Source organism: Lontra canadensis, unplaced genomic scaffold (genome assembly GCF_010015895.1).
Source record: "Lontra canadensis isolate GAN:19392208 unplaced genomic scaffold, GSC_riverotter_1.0 scaffold3, whole genome shotgun sequence".
Classification (NCBI taxonomy): Eukaryota; Metazoa; Chordata; class Mammalia; order Carnivora; family Mustelidae; genus Lontra; species Lontra canadensis.
Window position 1 is genome coordinate 27265501 of NW_022630997.1, and position 13966 is coordinate 27279466.

Consider the following 13966-nt stretch of genomic DNA (forward strand, 5'->3'; position numbering starts at 1 on the left):
CTTGGCAGCACATTAGAATCACGTGGGAGCTTTAAAAAGCCCCCATGCCGGGGGTGCCTAGGAGCCAAGGCCCCATTGCTTTTTATTTATTTATTTATTTTTGCTAGGGAGAGGGCACAAGAAGGGGGAACGGCAGGCAGAGGGAGAAGCAGGATCCCTGGTCAGCAGGGAGCCCCAGGCGGGACTCTATCCCTGGACTCGGGGATGGGGATTGTGACCTGAGCGGAAGGCAGCGGGTTAACCCGTTGAGCCACCCAGGGGTTCCGCCCTGTAGCTTTTTAAAGCTCTTAAAGCTATGCAGACAAAGGTATAGGAAGGAGACTCTGAAAGCCTAGACTGCATCCCAGACTACATTTCCCAGAGGCCCCTGCGGACGCTTCTGTTTCCGGCCCTGCCCGCCTCCGCGAGAGTAGAGCCGGGCTCCTGCAAGCTTGTAGGTCTCTGTGGCAAGTACCCTTCCAGGTGGTCGCAGTTTTTCCGCGCCCTCGGCCTCGCAGCGCAGACCGCCCACCCTCGTATCCCAGCCCGCCGAGCTTGGTTCTGGAACGCCGTCGCTGGGCTGGGGCACTGAGACCCGGTGCGCCTCTCTTTTCCTCAGGGGGCCGGCCTTGGAAGGAGGTGGCTGAGAAGGGCACGGGCACATGTGGCCGCGGCCCCACCCCGAGGCGCGGTGCCCTGCCGAGTGAGCGCCTTAATCTGGCGCCTGACCGAAAGTTTAAAGGCTTGCACTAAGGCCCAGGGATTGAGTCACCTGTGAGACTTTCCACCTTTGTTGGCGAAGCTGCCTAACTCCCTCACACCCGGAGTTTGGCCTGAAGCTGGCTGCGGGGCCAGACTCCAGGCAGCCGGCCCTGACCTTAACCACCTTCACGTATTCACTCACCTGAGAGTAGGGAGGGAGGAGGACTGGTCTTGTCCAGCTTCCAGAAAGTTCTAGCTAGTTTAGGACACGGAGGGACTCGTCATATTTCCTTTCTTCTTTCCCAGATTGGCTTATTGAGGATTCTTTGCCCTTGCCTGGGAGAACAGTTCAGGAGGCAGATGGCCCCAAGACTACCAAGAGTCCAAATCCAGGCAAGTTTGATTTCAACTTTTCCTGAGAAATCGACACCGTTTTCAAGTGAAGTTGGGTTTATGCTTCTTTCCTGGAAGATACACTCTCAGTACATGAACCAAATTAGGTTGCCTGAGCCAATCCTGGACTGGTGCAGAAGGATACCTCTCCCCACTGTTGCTCTCTCATTTCCTCTCTACCCGTGACAGAGTTGTTCACTAAGCAGATCTTTGCTTCCCATGCTTTCTAGAGTGCTAGAAGCTGAAGAATACTTTGTACGTAAAGTATAGCTCTTGCCCTAGAGGGGTTGCCAACTCACAGAAGAAGAAAAACACTCATTTATCCTAGAACAGCAGAGGCCGCAGTGTCAGTGAATGATACACATGACACAGTGATGGTAGTGCTCTTGATGTTCAGGGGTCAGAGGAATCCAAAGGGTGGGTGGTGGTGGTGGTGGTGGTAGTAATCCTTTTAGTTCTTCCTGAAGATTAAATGAAGCTTGCATAATTGTAGAAGTTGGGGTGACTAGGGGAAGGCTAAGACATGAGTGAAGCCATTACATCTAAATGGTCCCAGAGAAATTTGAAATATTTGTGGCCTAGAATGCCAGGCTGGAGTTTGCCCTTATCCTGGAGAAAACTGGGTTTTGAAGGATTTTCAGAAGTTGGCAGGGAGGAATACATATTTGAGTATTGTACAAATTAAGAGTAACAGAAAATTTAAATAATTAAAGATTACCTATATTTCTATCACACTAACAGTTCAAATTATTTCATTTGAAACCGTTTTACATATGTGTTTTTTAGGTTTACCCATTTTTTTTTCCTTTTAATATGTCATAGCCATTTCTTCCAATTTGCCCCATAGTCTGCCATTTTTTATAGCTTCTTTTTATATTGTAGTCAACCAGCCTGGTGACCTTGAACAAATTCTTTCAACTCTTTGATCCTTACCGTTCTTAGCTATAAAATAGATTTACTTTATGGATAGTATGGTAGAAATTCAGAGATATGATGTATATCCTAGGGCTAGCATTGTGCCTGGTACATATTAAGTTGCTGTTGCTATATATCTATATAGATATATGTCTATATCTATCTATATATATTATGTAATATATATAATTTATATTATTTATCAGTAAATTCTAGGATAAAGCCAGTTTTACTCTACATGTCTTTTGGAGTTTCAGTTCATTTGTTGATTGACAAATCCTTGGACACTTCCGAAATGTGCCAGCCAGTATTTTAGGCTGGTGAGACAGCAGTGACCCAAGTGGTCCCTAACCTCCCGCAGCTCACATTATAGATGATACTGACAATAAATCTGACCTGCCAGGAAGGGAGAAATCCTGTGAAGCAAGTGAAGTGGTTCATGGGATAGAAGGTGGTAGAGAATGGGAGAAAAGAACTTTCTGATGAAGTGACATTGAAGTAAAGATCTACAAAATGAGGGATGAGCAAATGCCAGGCCTAGAGGAAGGAGCATGATAGGTGTGTTGGAAGAGCAGGAGGAGCCCAGTGTGGTTCAGATGAGGGGCCATGACCTCCTTTTATACCTGGCTGGATTTTCCAGCTTCTTATCTTCTAATTTTGTTGTTCGTGTGTAGTGAGTCTGCTTTCTGAGCCCCCTTGATCCTTTTATTAACTGTGTTCCACTTCCCTCTGCATAAACAATCTGGAATATCAGAAGCTGGCCTTGAACGGGTAGCTTTCCTTTTCCAGTGAGGACTTCCTGGTTCCCTACTTCGGGGTCAAGGGTGTAAACAGTTCCTGGATGCGCAGAATTGGGTTAGATTTTTCAGGGATCACTGACATTTGGGGATGTTGCTGTGACCTTTACCCAGTTTGAATGGAAACACCTGGATACCACTCAGCAGACCCTGTATAGGGATGTGATGCTGGAAAACTATGGGAATCTGGTGTCTGTGGGTAAGAGTGTCTTTTTTTTTTTTAAAGACTTTATTTATTTTTTTTTAAAGACTTTATTTATTTGAGAGAGAGAGCATCAGCATGTATGCATGTGAGCAAGGGGGAGAGGGGCAGAGGGAGAGGGAGAAGCAGACTCCCCACTGAACAGGGAGCCCCAGGCATCCCAGGACCCCAGGATTATGACCTGAGCTGAAGGCAGATGCTTAATCGACTGAACCACCCAGGTGCCCCGTAAGGATGTCTTTTTAACTCAAAATTTGAGTTCCTGGGCAACTGTGGGTTTTCACAAGGTATATACGTATTTAAAGATCTTAAATAGGAGGTTTTGTTTGTTTTTAGCATGGGCTTTGAGACTGGAGTTAATGCTCATTGTGTCCCTCAGAAAGTCAGAGGCATAGAGTTTAAGATGGCAGCATTGTGGGCAGTCTAGGCCAGTTATCTAAATTTTTCGATGTTTGTGTCTATAACTACATGATTTGGACATCCTGATACCACAGAGGGTGGTATCCTTCCTGACATGGAGACCTCCGTGAGATTGAGGTCTGGAATAGCTGCTTTTGCTCATAACCACAGTAGCATTCCTTTTCTTTCTCTATAAACAGGCCTTCTCTCTTCCAAACCCAAACTCATCACTCAGCTGGAGCAAGGGGCAGAGCCATGGATGGAAGTACAACAGATTCCATCAAATACTTGTTCTGGTGAGTGAAGTGGGAACCATTTCAAGCAGTAGCTGAACACACTGAATGGTGAGGAAGGGTTCTTGGTGAGAAGGCTCATCTTAGAGGGCCCATGTCTGGGCAGCAAGGCTGGGGTACTTGACACAAGTTTCCTCTTTTAAATGTCACTGTCGTATCAAATGACTTGCCATTTTTTCTCTTCATTTCTATGGAGAGGAGCTCCCTTCTTAAGGGCTTCAGGCTCACGACCTCTTGCTCTGAAATCCTCAGTTTCTTTGTGTTTTCTCTCCCCATTTTCAGGCAATACTTTGTTTTTATCTTTTGTCCATTCTCAATTCCTTTCAATTTCTGTCATGATTAACTTAATAAATGACTCTATATCCCTTTCTAGTTTTAATATCCATTATCTCTAATTATATCGTGGCAGTGGCAGATTCTGAGTGTAAGCATAGTTTCCTACTATCAGATAATTACTATTTTTGGCAAACAAACTGATGGGGAAGCATTTTCTTCCCTTGTGGTATTTTTCTCTGTTACCCTTTGCTCTTGACTCTCATTTTTTTTTTTTTACATATACTCTGCATAAATTTCTGTATGTCACTTTCTTCATGTCATAATTCATTTCAAAATCTTTAAACATGGATGTTTCTTTCACCTAAAATATTTATCCTGCCAATATTCCTTTTTTAAAAAACTCTGTTATTTTGTCTATATCATCCTTAGAGAAACTTTTATAACTGTATTTCATGGAACATACCAAGGATGCACAGTCTGTTTAACCTAGGTTTTTGGTTTTGTTTTGTTTTTTAATGCTTTTCAGTAATTCTTTTTGTTCTTACTACATTTAATGTGTTTTTCCTAAGTTTTTGTGTAGATTCTTTTTTTCAAAAAGATTTTATTTATTCATTTGAGAGAGAGAGAGCATGAGCAGGGGGGAAGGGCAGAAGGAGAGGGAGAAGCAGACTCTCTGCTGAGCAGGAGGACTGACTCCGGGCTGATCCCAGGACCATGAGATCATGACTTGAGCCCAAGGCAGATACTTAACTGACTGAATGACCCAGGCACCACTGTGTAGATTCTTTATAGGGTAACAGTAGTAACTCAGTCTTCCTTCTTTGTTCTTTCTGTTTTGATTTTGGTATTTTTTGATATAAGATGTTTAGAATTTAGATATGTAGTAAAAGCTAGCAGTGTTTCCTTTGACATTTCTTCCATCCATTTGGCAGACTAATAAATCTTTATACAAAGATTCCACAACCATTCCATGTTTCACAGTTTCCCCTCTTTTTTTGCATATTCCACTCTATTGGTTTTAGAAATGCGTATGGTATAAAATTCAGGTCGTTCAAATGGTATGCAGCTTTCTTCACATACCTTTCTTAATCATCTAGTTCCTCTTCCCAGAGGCATCTTTGTATAAATTTCTTGTGGAAATTTCCAAACATAATGTATGCTTTGCAAGAATATACATGTATTCCTTTTTTTTTTTTTTTTGGTACATGGTTGTACATTATTCTGTGTCTTGCTTTTGTCATACCTTGGAAATCATTTCACATAGCTACATTGTTTAGAGTGCTGTTTTATTTTTAATGGCTGTATAGTTTTCCATTTTACAGATTATACTGTAACTTATATACTCAGTTTCCTATTGGACATAGTGACTATGAACAATGGTGCAGTGATTATTGATACACATATCAATTCTCTCAAGTACAAGTAAATCTATAGGATAAATTCTAGAACAAGAATTTATAGGTGAAAGTGTAAGTATATTTTTAAATTGGTGGACAATACTAGTATCCATACATTTATACTCCTGTTGACAATGTATGATTGTCATACCAGATGCCAATCTGATCATACCTCATCATGAGTGTCTTAACACTTTTTGATAATTGCTAATCTGATAGTTAAAACCTTTTATTTTATTGTAATTTAGTATGCATTTCTCTTATCAGGAGTGTGGTTGAGTGTAGATTTTTTTTAAAGTTTGTTTTATATTGACTTTTTTGTATTGTCAACTATAATGGTAATGATGGATATGCTTCTCTTTTAGTCTTTTTAATGGGATTGTGTCTAGAATTCTTCCATTTAACTGGTTATTAGGTTGGGATACATAAATGTTATGTAAAGGAAGTATTTAATTCACTTCTTTCATTAAGAAATTACTGTTTTTCAAGTAAGCATGGACATTGGATTTTTTTTTTTAAAGATTTTATTTATTTATTTGACAGAGAGAGATCACAAGTAGGCAGAGAGGCAGGCAGAGGGTGGGGGGGAAGCAGTCTCCTTGCCAAGCAGGGAGCCCGATGCGGGCTCAATCCCAGGACTCTGAGATCATGACCTAAAGCCTCTGGCTTTAACAACTGAGCCACCCAGGTGCCCCATGGACATTGAATTTTATCAAGTGCCTTTCAGCCTGTGTGAAGATAATATCTTTCTTTTCCCTTTTGATCTGTTAATACGGTAAATTTTACCTTCAATTATCTTAACGACTTTGCATTCTTTTTTTTTTTAATACTTTATTTATTTATTTGAGAGAGAGAGAATATGAGCGAGGAGAAGGTCAGAGAGAGAAGCAGACTCCCCGTGGAGCTGGGAGCCCGATGCGGGACTCGATCCCGGGACTCCAGGATCATGACCTGAGCTGAAAGCAGTCGCTTAACCAACAGAGCCACCCAGGCGCCCAACGACTTTGCATTCTTATTAGAACCATCTTGGTTATGACATCATTACATTATTTTTTAAATATGCTAGTAGATGATTCTGTTTGCTAATCTTTTATCTAAGTTTTTGCATTGATATTTATAAAAAATTTATTTACATTTTTCTTTCTTGTCAGGCCATTTTCATTAGGTCTTGATTTCAGTTTTGTAATCTCTCTCTTTTTTTTTTTAAGATTTATTTATTTATTTATTTATTTATGAGAGAGAGAGAGTTCACAAGTAGGCAGAGAGGCAGACAGAGAGAGGGGGGAAGCAAGCTCCCCACTGAACAGAGAGCCTGATGTGGGGCTTGATCCCAGGACTCTGGAATCATGACCCGAGCCAAAGGCAGAGGCCCAACCCACTGAGCCACCCAGGCGCCCCAGTTTTGTAATACCTCTTAAAAATTTTTTTTGAACCTTTCCTATTTTCATCCTCTGGTATAGTTTAATTCACATGATGGCTGGTTCCCTGAAAGTTTGGCCGTTGTTTTGTTTTTACTTATTTTTAATGGCAGGTTCAGGGGAGAGGAATTGGGGAGTAGTTATTTGATGATATTCTTTCTTTTATAGTAGCTTGTCCAAGTAGATTTTCGCTCTCTCTCAAAACAGTTTTGGTAATTTATAATGTCCTAAAAATATCCAGTAATTCAAGTTCTCAAATTTGTTGTATAGTTTTGAACAAAGTACCTTTCTGATTTTTTAAAAATTGTATTTATTTATTTAAATTTTTTTTTTTTAAGATTTTTATTTATTTATTTGAGAGAGAGAGATCACAAGTAGATGGAGAGGCAGGCAGAGAGAGAGAGAGAGGGAAACAGGCTCCCTGCTGAGCAGAGAGCCCGATGTGGGACTCGATCCCAGGACCCTGAGATCATGACCTGAGCCGAAGGCAGCGGCTTAACCCACTGAGCCACCCAGGCGCCCCTAAAAATTGTATTTATTTATTTAAGATGGGTTGGTAGGGGACATGCTGAGGGGAGGGGCAGAGGAAGAGGGAGAAGCAGATTCCCTGATGACCAGGGAGACCAACATGGGGCTTGATCCCAGAACCCTGGGATCATGGCCTGAGCTGAAGGTAGACACTTAACTGAGTGAACCACCCAGGTACCCTGCCTTTATGAATCTTTTTGATTTTTATTTATTTATTTTTTAAAAGTTTATTTATTTTTTAAAGTAACCTCTATATCCAGCGCAGGGCTTAAACTCATGACCCTGAGATCAAGAGTCATGTGTTCTTCCAACTGAGCCAGCCAGGCACTCCTCTGATTCATTTTGTAATATCCTCTACGTTTATGGTTACTTTCTACTGATTTTTTACATTATTTATTTGCCTTTTTAAGATTTATTAACACTTTTGCTTTTTTAAAGAGCTCTTAGATGTATTTATCTATTATTATATTCCATTTTTTAATATTTAACTCCTTTTCCTTTTAGTTTTCTTAGGTTTACTTACCTTTTCTAACATTGTTTACTTAAATTCATTTATTTTCATTCTTGTTTATGTAATATATATATTTAAAGCTTTCAGCTTTTGTACAGTGTTTTGGTTGTATTCAGTAGATTCTGATATGGTTTTCATGATTATTAGATATTTTGCACTTTGTGTTTTGATTACTCTGACAAAGTATTAAGAGACTCATAAGCTAGTCTTCCTTTTTCTTTCTTAAAGAAAAAAATTTTTAAAAATTTAATACATTATATAGAAAAGTTGATAAAAATATATATATACACAGTCTGAATTAGTATTTTTAAAGCCACTACTATGTAACCAGCACTCACGTCAAGGAAAAGAACATTGGCAACACTACTAAATCACATGTTGATCCCTCCCGATAATTAGCCATCTTCTCTCCACCCCCCCAAACTAACACTAAAGTTTATTTGGCCACTTTAATTCATTGTCCTTGCTGCTGGAACCAAGTTCCCAGGTGATGCTGCTGCTGATGCTATTGGGCTGGGAACCATACTTTGAAAACCATTGCTGGAGTATTTTATTCATTGTATGGCTATTCCATAGCTTATCTCATATATGTGGATGGCAATTTGGGATATTTCCAGCTTTTGACTGTTAAGAGTTACTATGAACATTCTTATAGGTAGGTTATCTTTTGGTTCATGTGTGGATATGTTTCTTTTGGGTGTATACCTAAGGAGTGGAATTTCTATTTTATGGGATATGCATATATTCAGCTTTAGTAACTAATGTCAAATAGGTTTTCAAAGGTTTGTTCCATTTATATTTCTGCCATCAGTGTGAGAGAGTACTCATTTTTTTTTATTTATCAACACTTGATAATGCTAATCTTTTGAAGTTAGGTATTCTTTGGGTGTATTGTTTATCTCACTGTGGTTTTAATATCCTTATCCATTATATTTAATGAGGATAAGGACATTTTCAAATGTTTATAGGCCATTATATATCATCTTTTATGAAGTATCTATTCAGAGAATCCTTTCTTGATTACATATGCAGTATCACCCTTCTCTCTGTGGTTTGCTTTTCACTATTAATGGTCTTTTGATGAATAGAAGTTCTTAATTTTGATGACCTCTAGTTTATCACTTTCCCTTTCTTGTCAGTGCTTTTTGTGTCCTTTTATTTTTTTATTTTTTAAAAAGATTTTATTTATTTATTTATTTATTTGACAGACAGAGATCACAAGTAGGCAGAGAGACAGGCAGAGAGAGAGGGGAAAGCAGGCTCCCCGCTGAGCAGAGAGCCCAATGTGGGGCTCAATCCCAGGACTCTGGGATCACGACCCAAGCCGAAGGCAGAGGCCCAACCCACTGAGCCACCCAGGCGCCCCTCTGTGTCCTTTTATTTTTATTTTTTTATTTTTTTTTATTTTTTAAAGATTTTATTTTTATTTATTGGACAGAGAGAGAGATCACAAGTAGGCAGAGAAGAGGCACGCAGAGAGAGAGAGGAGGAAGCAGGCTCCCCGCTGATCAGAGAGCCCGATGCGGGGCTCGATCCCAGCACCCTGGGATCATGACCTGAGCCGAAGGCAGAGGCTTAACCCACTGAGCCACCCAGGCGCCCCCTCTGTGTCCTTTTAAATAAATCTTTCATTTCTCCATGTTGATGAGAACATTCTGTTGTGTTAACTCCTAGAAGTTTTACTGTTTGTCTTTTACTTTTAGATTTATCATCCTCTTAGAATTGATTTTTGAGCATGGCAAGAGGTAGGGGTTTATGCTTAACCAACCCCCATACCTCACAAGTGCCAGTGTTCTCTCCTTTTCCTCACTGCTCTGCAAGCTACCTTGCAGAGGTAGAACAAGTCATAGAACAAGTGTCCATATGCTTCTCTTTCTCTTCATATGACTAATTTGCCTCCACCTACCTTTACAATCAGTATCTTAAAAATTTTCTCTGGTTTAACCATTACACATTAAATGTGTATCCCATCAAAGGCCATTTGAAGGGTCTGGACTGTTTCTCACCAGCCTTCCTTTTCAACTTGAGTTTTCCTAAAAAAATAAGTCTTAGCTCTAGTATCTGATGTATGGAATCTCTCCCCAGGCTAATAAATACAAATAGTAAAAGATATAAATATAGATATGTATGTATGTATATAAGAAAAAATTCATTCAGTAAAAGAATTGATCAGTGACTGTTTTATCAGAAATTTGGCTCCATTAGTTTTTCAGAATCGTCTTACCTATTTTCTCTTGGGTAATAGGTGTGTACTTTGTAAAAAAAAAAAAAAAGTCACAATTTGGTGTGTTGTTTTTAAGATATGTTAAAAAACATAGATTACCGTAAAATTTTTTGTTCTTGAGAACTGTTTTTGTTCCTTAAATATTTTGTCTGTTTTTTTTTTCTCTGAGACATTAAATATTGGTTCTCTGTTAAATCCTCAGAGAAATGTTATTCTTAAGTTTTTGGAGACATTAAAGTGTTCTCAAATGTACCACCCTATAGCTATATTCCCTAGCAGTCATGGTTTGCTTTGGGATATTTGGTTTTCTCTCCAAGTATGTATTTATTCTCACATTCTCATCTATTTTTCAGGGTATGTGTTTTCTATATGACCTTCCTAACCTGCCAACTTCTTAGATGCTCCTTGCATTATTTAAATAGAATATTTATTATATAACTTCCTTCCACTTCTTTAGACTCTTACTTTTATCTTTAGTCTTGCCATCTTTTCTTAGCAAGAATCACCAGTGGGATGAATTAATTTTACATAACCCTTAATTGTGTAAAATAGAACATTATTTTTATGCTGTGCAGCTCTCACTTTCAGTATTTCAACATAGCGAATGTTTGAATTAAAACAATTTTTTCAGTCCAGGAGTATTGCTTTGAAACAAAGATGTCCACCCTAAAGCAACATACTTCTGAAGGATCTGATCTGGGAGAGCAAACAAGAAGTGATGTGATGGAAAGAGGCCTGGACTGGGAGGGCAGAATTTCCACAGAGAAGGCCCATTATAAATGTGAGGAATGTGGGAAAGTCTTCAAATATAATTCCTCCCTTATTAGCCACCAGAGAAATCATACTGGTGAGAAACCCCATAAATGTAATGAATGTGGGATCGCCTTTATGAGCAGTTCTGCTCTTTTAAATCATTATAAAATTCATACAGAGAAGCAGCCTTATAGATGTACTGAATGTAGGAAATTCCTTAAGAAGCACTCAACATTTGTTAATCATCAGAAAATTCATTCTAGAGAGAAACCTCATAAATGTAATGAATGTGGAAAAGCTTTTGGAAAGAACTCTATCCTTTTATGTCATCAGAAAATTCATACTGGTCAGAAACCCTACAAATGTAATGACTGTGGGAAAGCCTTTGCTCAGAATGTAGCTCTTACTTGTCATGAGAGAATACATAGTGGAGAGAAGCCTTTTAAATGTAATGTATGTGGGAGAGCTTTTAGGGATAACTCAACTGTGTTGGAACATCTGAAAATCCTTACTGGTGAAAAACCGTATCGGTGTAATGAATGTGGAAAAACTTTTAGGAAGAGCTCCACTCTTGTTAGTCATCAAAGAATGCATACAGGAGAGAAACCCTACCACAGCAGTAAATGTGGAAAATCTTTCAGGTATAGCTCATCCTTTGCCGAACATCAGAAAACTCATAGTGGAAATAAACCCTATCAGTGTAATGACTGTGGGAAAGTCTTTACGAAGAGCTCAACCCTTATTGGACATCAGAGAATTCATATTGGAGAAAAGCCCTATTACTGTAAGAAATGTGGGAAATCCTTTAGGCATAGTCTGGCCTTGTTGAACGCCAGAGAATCCATACTGGAGAAAAACCTTACGAATGTAATGTATGTGGGAAGGCTTTTCCCCAGAGTTCGGCCCTTAAACAACATAAGAAAATGCATAACAAAGAAAGAACCATCAAAGGTAGTTAGTGTGGTAAATGAAGAAGTAGTTTAATCCTTTTGACCATCAAAGAGGAGACTTCCAACAAATCACACATTTAAGAAAAATAGTCTGTGTGCCTCTATCCTGGAGAACTTCTCACTTGTGAGGATGTTCACTGTAGTATAGTTTGTACTACTGAAATATTTGAAGAACATAGATGTCTATCAACATGGAAATAGTTACTATAGAACCCTATGAAGGAAGCAAAAAGAATGAGGTAGAGCTCTGTATAGAGCCATAGAAATAGATGATATCTTGTTCAAGTTAAGAGCGCAAGTTGAAAAAAAATCTACATATTGTGGTCTAATTTATATTTAAAACAATGAAGCTATTTTTATTTATACATATATTTCCTGTGTATTCAAAAAGATCTGATAAATAAAGTCCAAAAGTTGCTTTCTTTGAGAAGGTTTTTATTGGTATGATGAAGTGAAATTTTGACTTTGGCTTTGTTTTTTGAAATATTTAATCATATATATATGTGTATATATACATATACATACATACACACACGTGTATTTGTGTGTGTGTATATATATATGTATATATATATATATATATATATATATTTCATGCATCCTCTATAATTTAACATAGTTGGTCTTTCTAAATAAGAGAATTCAGAAACCATAAAAACTTAAAAAAAAAACATAAAAATTAAAAACTTTTGTATGACCAGAGGCTTCATGATGTTAAAATACAAAGAACAAGACTTGGGGAGAATATTATTATCATCATATTATAACAAATAATACTTAGAATATCTAAAGAGTTCATAAAGATGCATAAGAATAATATAAAATCCCAGGGGCACCAGGATGGCTGTTGGTTCAGTGTACTACTCTTTTTTTTTTTTTTTTTTAAAGATTCTATTTCTTTATTTGACATAGAGGGAGAGAGACAGCAAGAGAGGGAATACAAGCGGGGGGGGGGGGGAGAGGGAGAAGCTGACTCCCCGCTGAGCAGGGAGCACGATGTGGGGCTCAATGTGGGGCTCGATGTGGGGCTCGATCCCAGGATCCTGGGATCATGACCTGAGCCAAAGCCAGCTGCTTAATAACTGAGCCACCCAGGCACCCCTAAATGTACTACTTTTAATTTTAGCTCAGGTCTTGATCTCATGGTTTTGAGATCAAGTGCTGCATCAGGTTCTGTGCCCAGTGGGGAGTTTGCTTTAGATTCTCTCCCCAACTTTCTCTCTTCCCTTCCCCCATGCACTCACTCTTTCTAAAATAAATAAATAAATCTTAGGGAAAGAAAAGAGTAATATAAAAACACAATGGAGAAATGGTTTGGAATATGAATATACAGTTGTCAGAAAAAACAAGTACAAATAGTCAAAAAGAGATAACCAGCTTTAGAGAAATGTGAATTAAAATCATCAAAATTTTTTTGTCCTCTTTGGCAAAAATTTATAAGAAATGTATTTTGTGCTTTTGAAGGTGCAAGAAAATAGGCACACCTACATATTGTTGAAGGAATTGTGAATTAAGTTTGATGATGGGAAACGTAATTTGACCGTATTGACCAACTTTTAGAAAGCTACTCTTCGACTTAACATTTCTACTTCTTAAAATCCAATAAAGAGTAAAGAAGATCTTTACAGGACTACGGTAAAAAAAAGTTGGGGTCACCATAGTATCTATGGGCAATGATTAAATTAAGGGCAATGATTAAATTAAGATACATGCACTCATTGGACCACCATGCAGTCATTTAATATATAACCATTACAAAGTATTCAATTAATCGGTTAACATTTAATGAGTTAATTTTTTAAAAAGATTTATCTATTTATTTGACAGAGACCACAAGTAGGCAGAGAGGCAGGCAGAGAGAGAGAGAGGAGGAAGCATGCTCCTGCCAAGCAGAGAGCCCTATGTCAGGCTCCATCCCAGGACTCCGGGATCATGACCTGAGCTGAAGGCAGAAGATTTAACTCACTGAGCCACCCAGGCGCCCCAATGAGTTAAAATTTTTGAAAGACTTTATTTATTTATTAGAGAGAGAGAGAGAGTGAGCGTGAGCAAGGGGTGGGGCGGAGGGAGAGGGAGAAGCCAACTCCTTGTTGAAAAGGGCTTGGTCCCAGGATCCTGAAATCATGACCTGAGCTGAAGTCAGATGTTTAACTAACTGAGCCATCTAGGTGCGCTTAATGAGGTTTTTTTTTTAAGATTTTATTTATTTATTTGACAGAGATCACAAGT

At 38.7% G+C, this 13966-nt stretch overlaps 1 protein-coding gene across 1 annotated transcript; it reads left to right on the forward strand.

Annotated features, from left to right (window-relative positions):
* The first annotated feature begins 488 nt into the window (after window positions 1-488).
* ZNF485 (zinc finger protein 485) lies at window positions 489-11993 on the forward strand. The gene is given in 6 exon segments (XM_032877554.1): window positions 489-577; window positions 988-1074; window positions 2859-2985; window positions 3588-3683; window positions 10666-11598; window positions 11601-11993. Coding segments are annotated over 5 exon segments (1335 nt in total). The 5' UTR covers window positions 489-577; window positions 988-1041; the 3' UTR covers window positions 11747-11993.
* Window positions 11994-13966: the final 1973 nt, after the last annotated feature.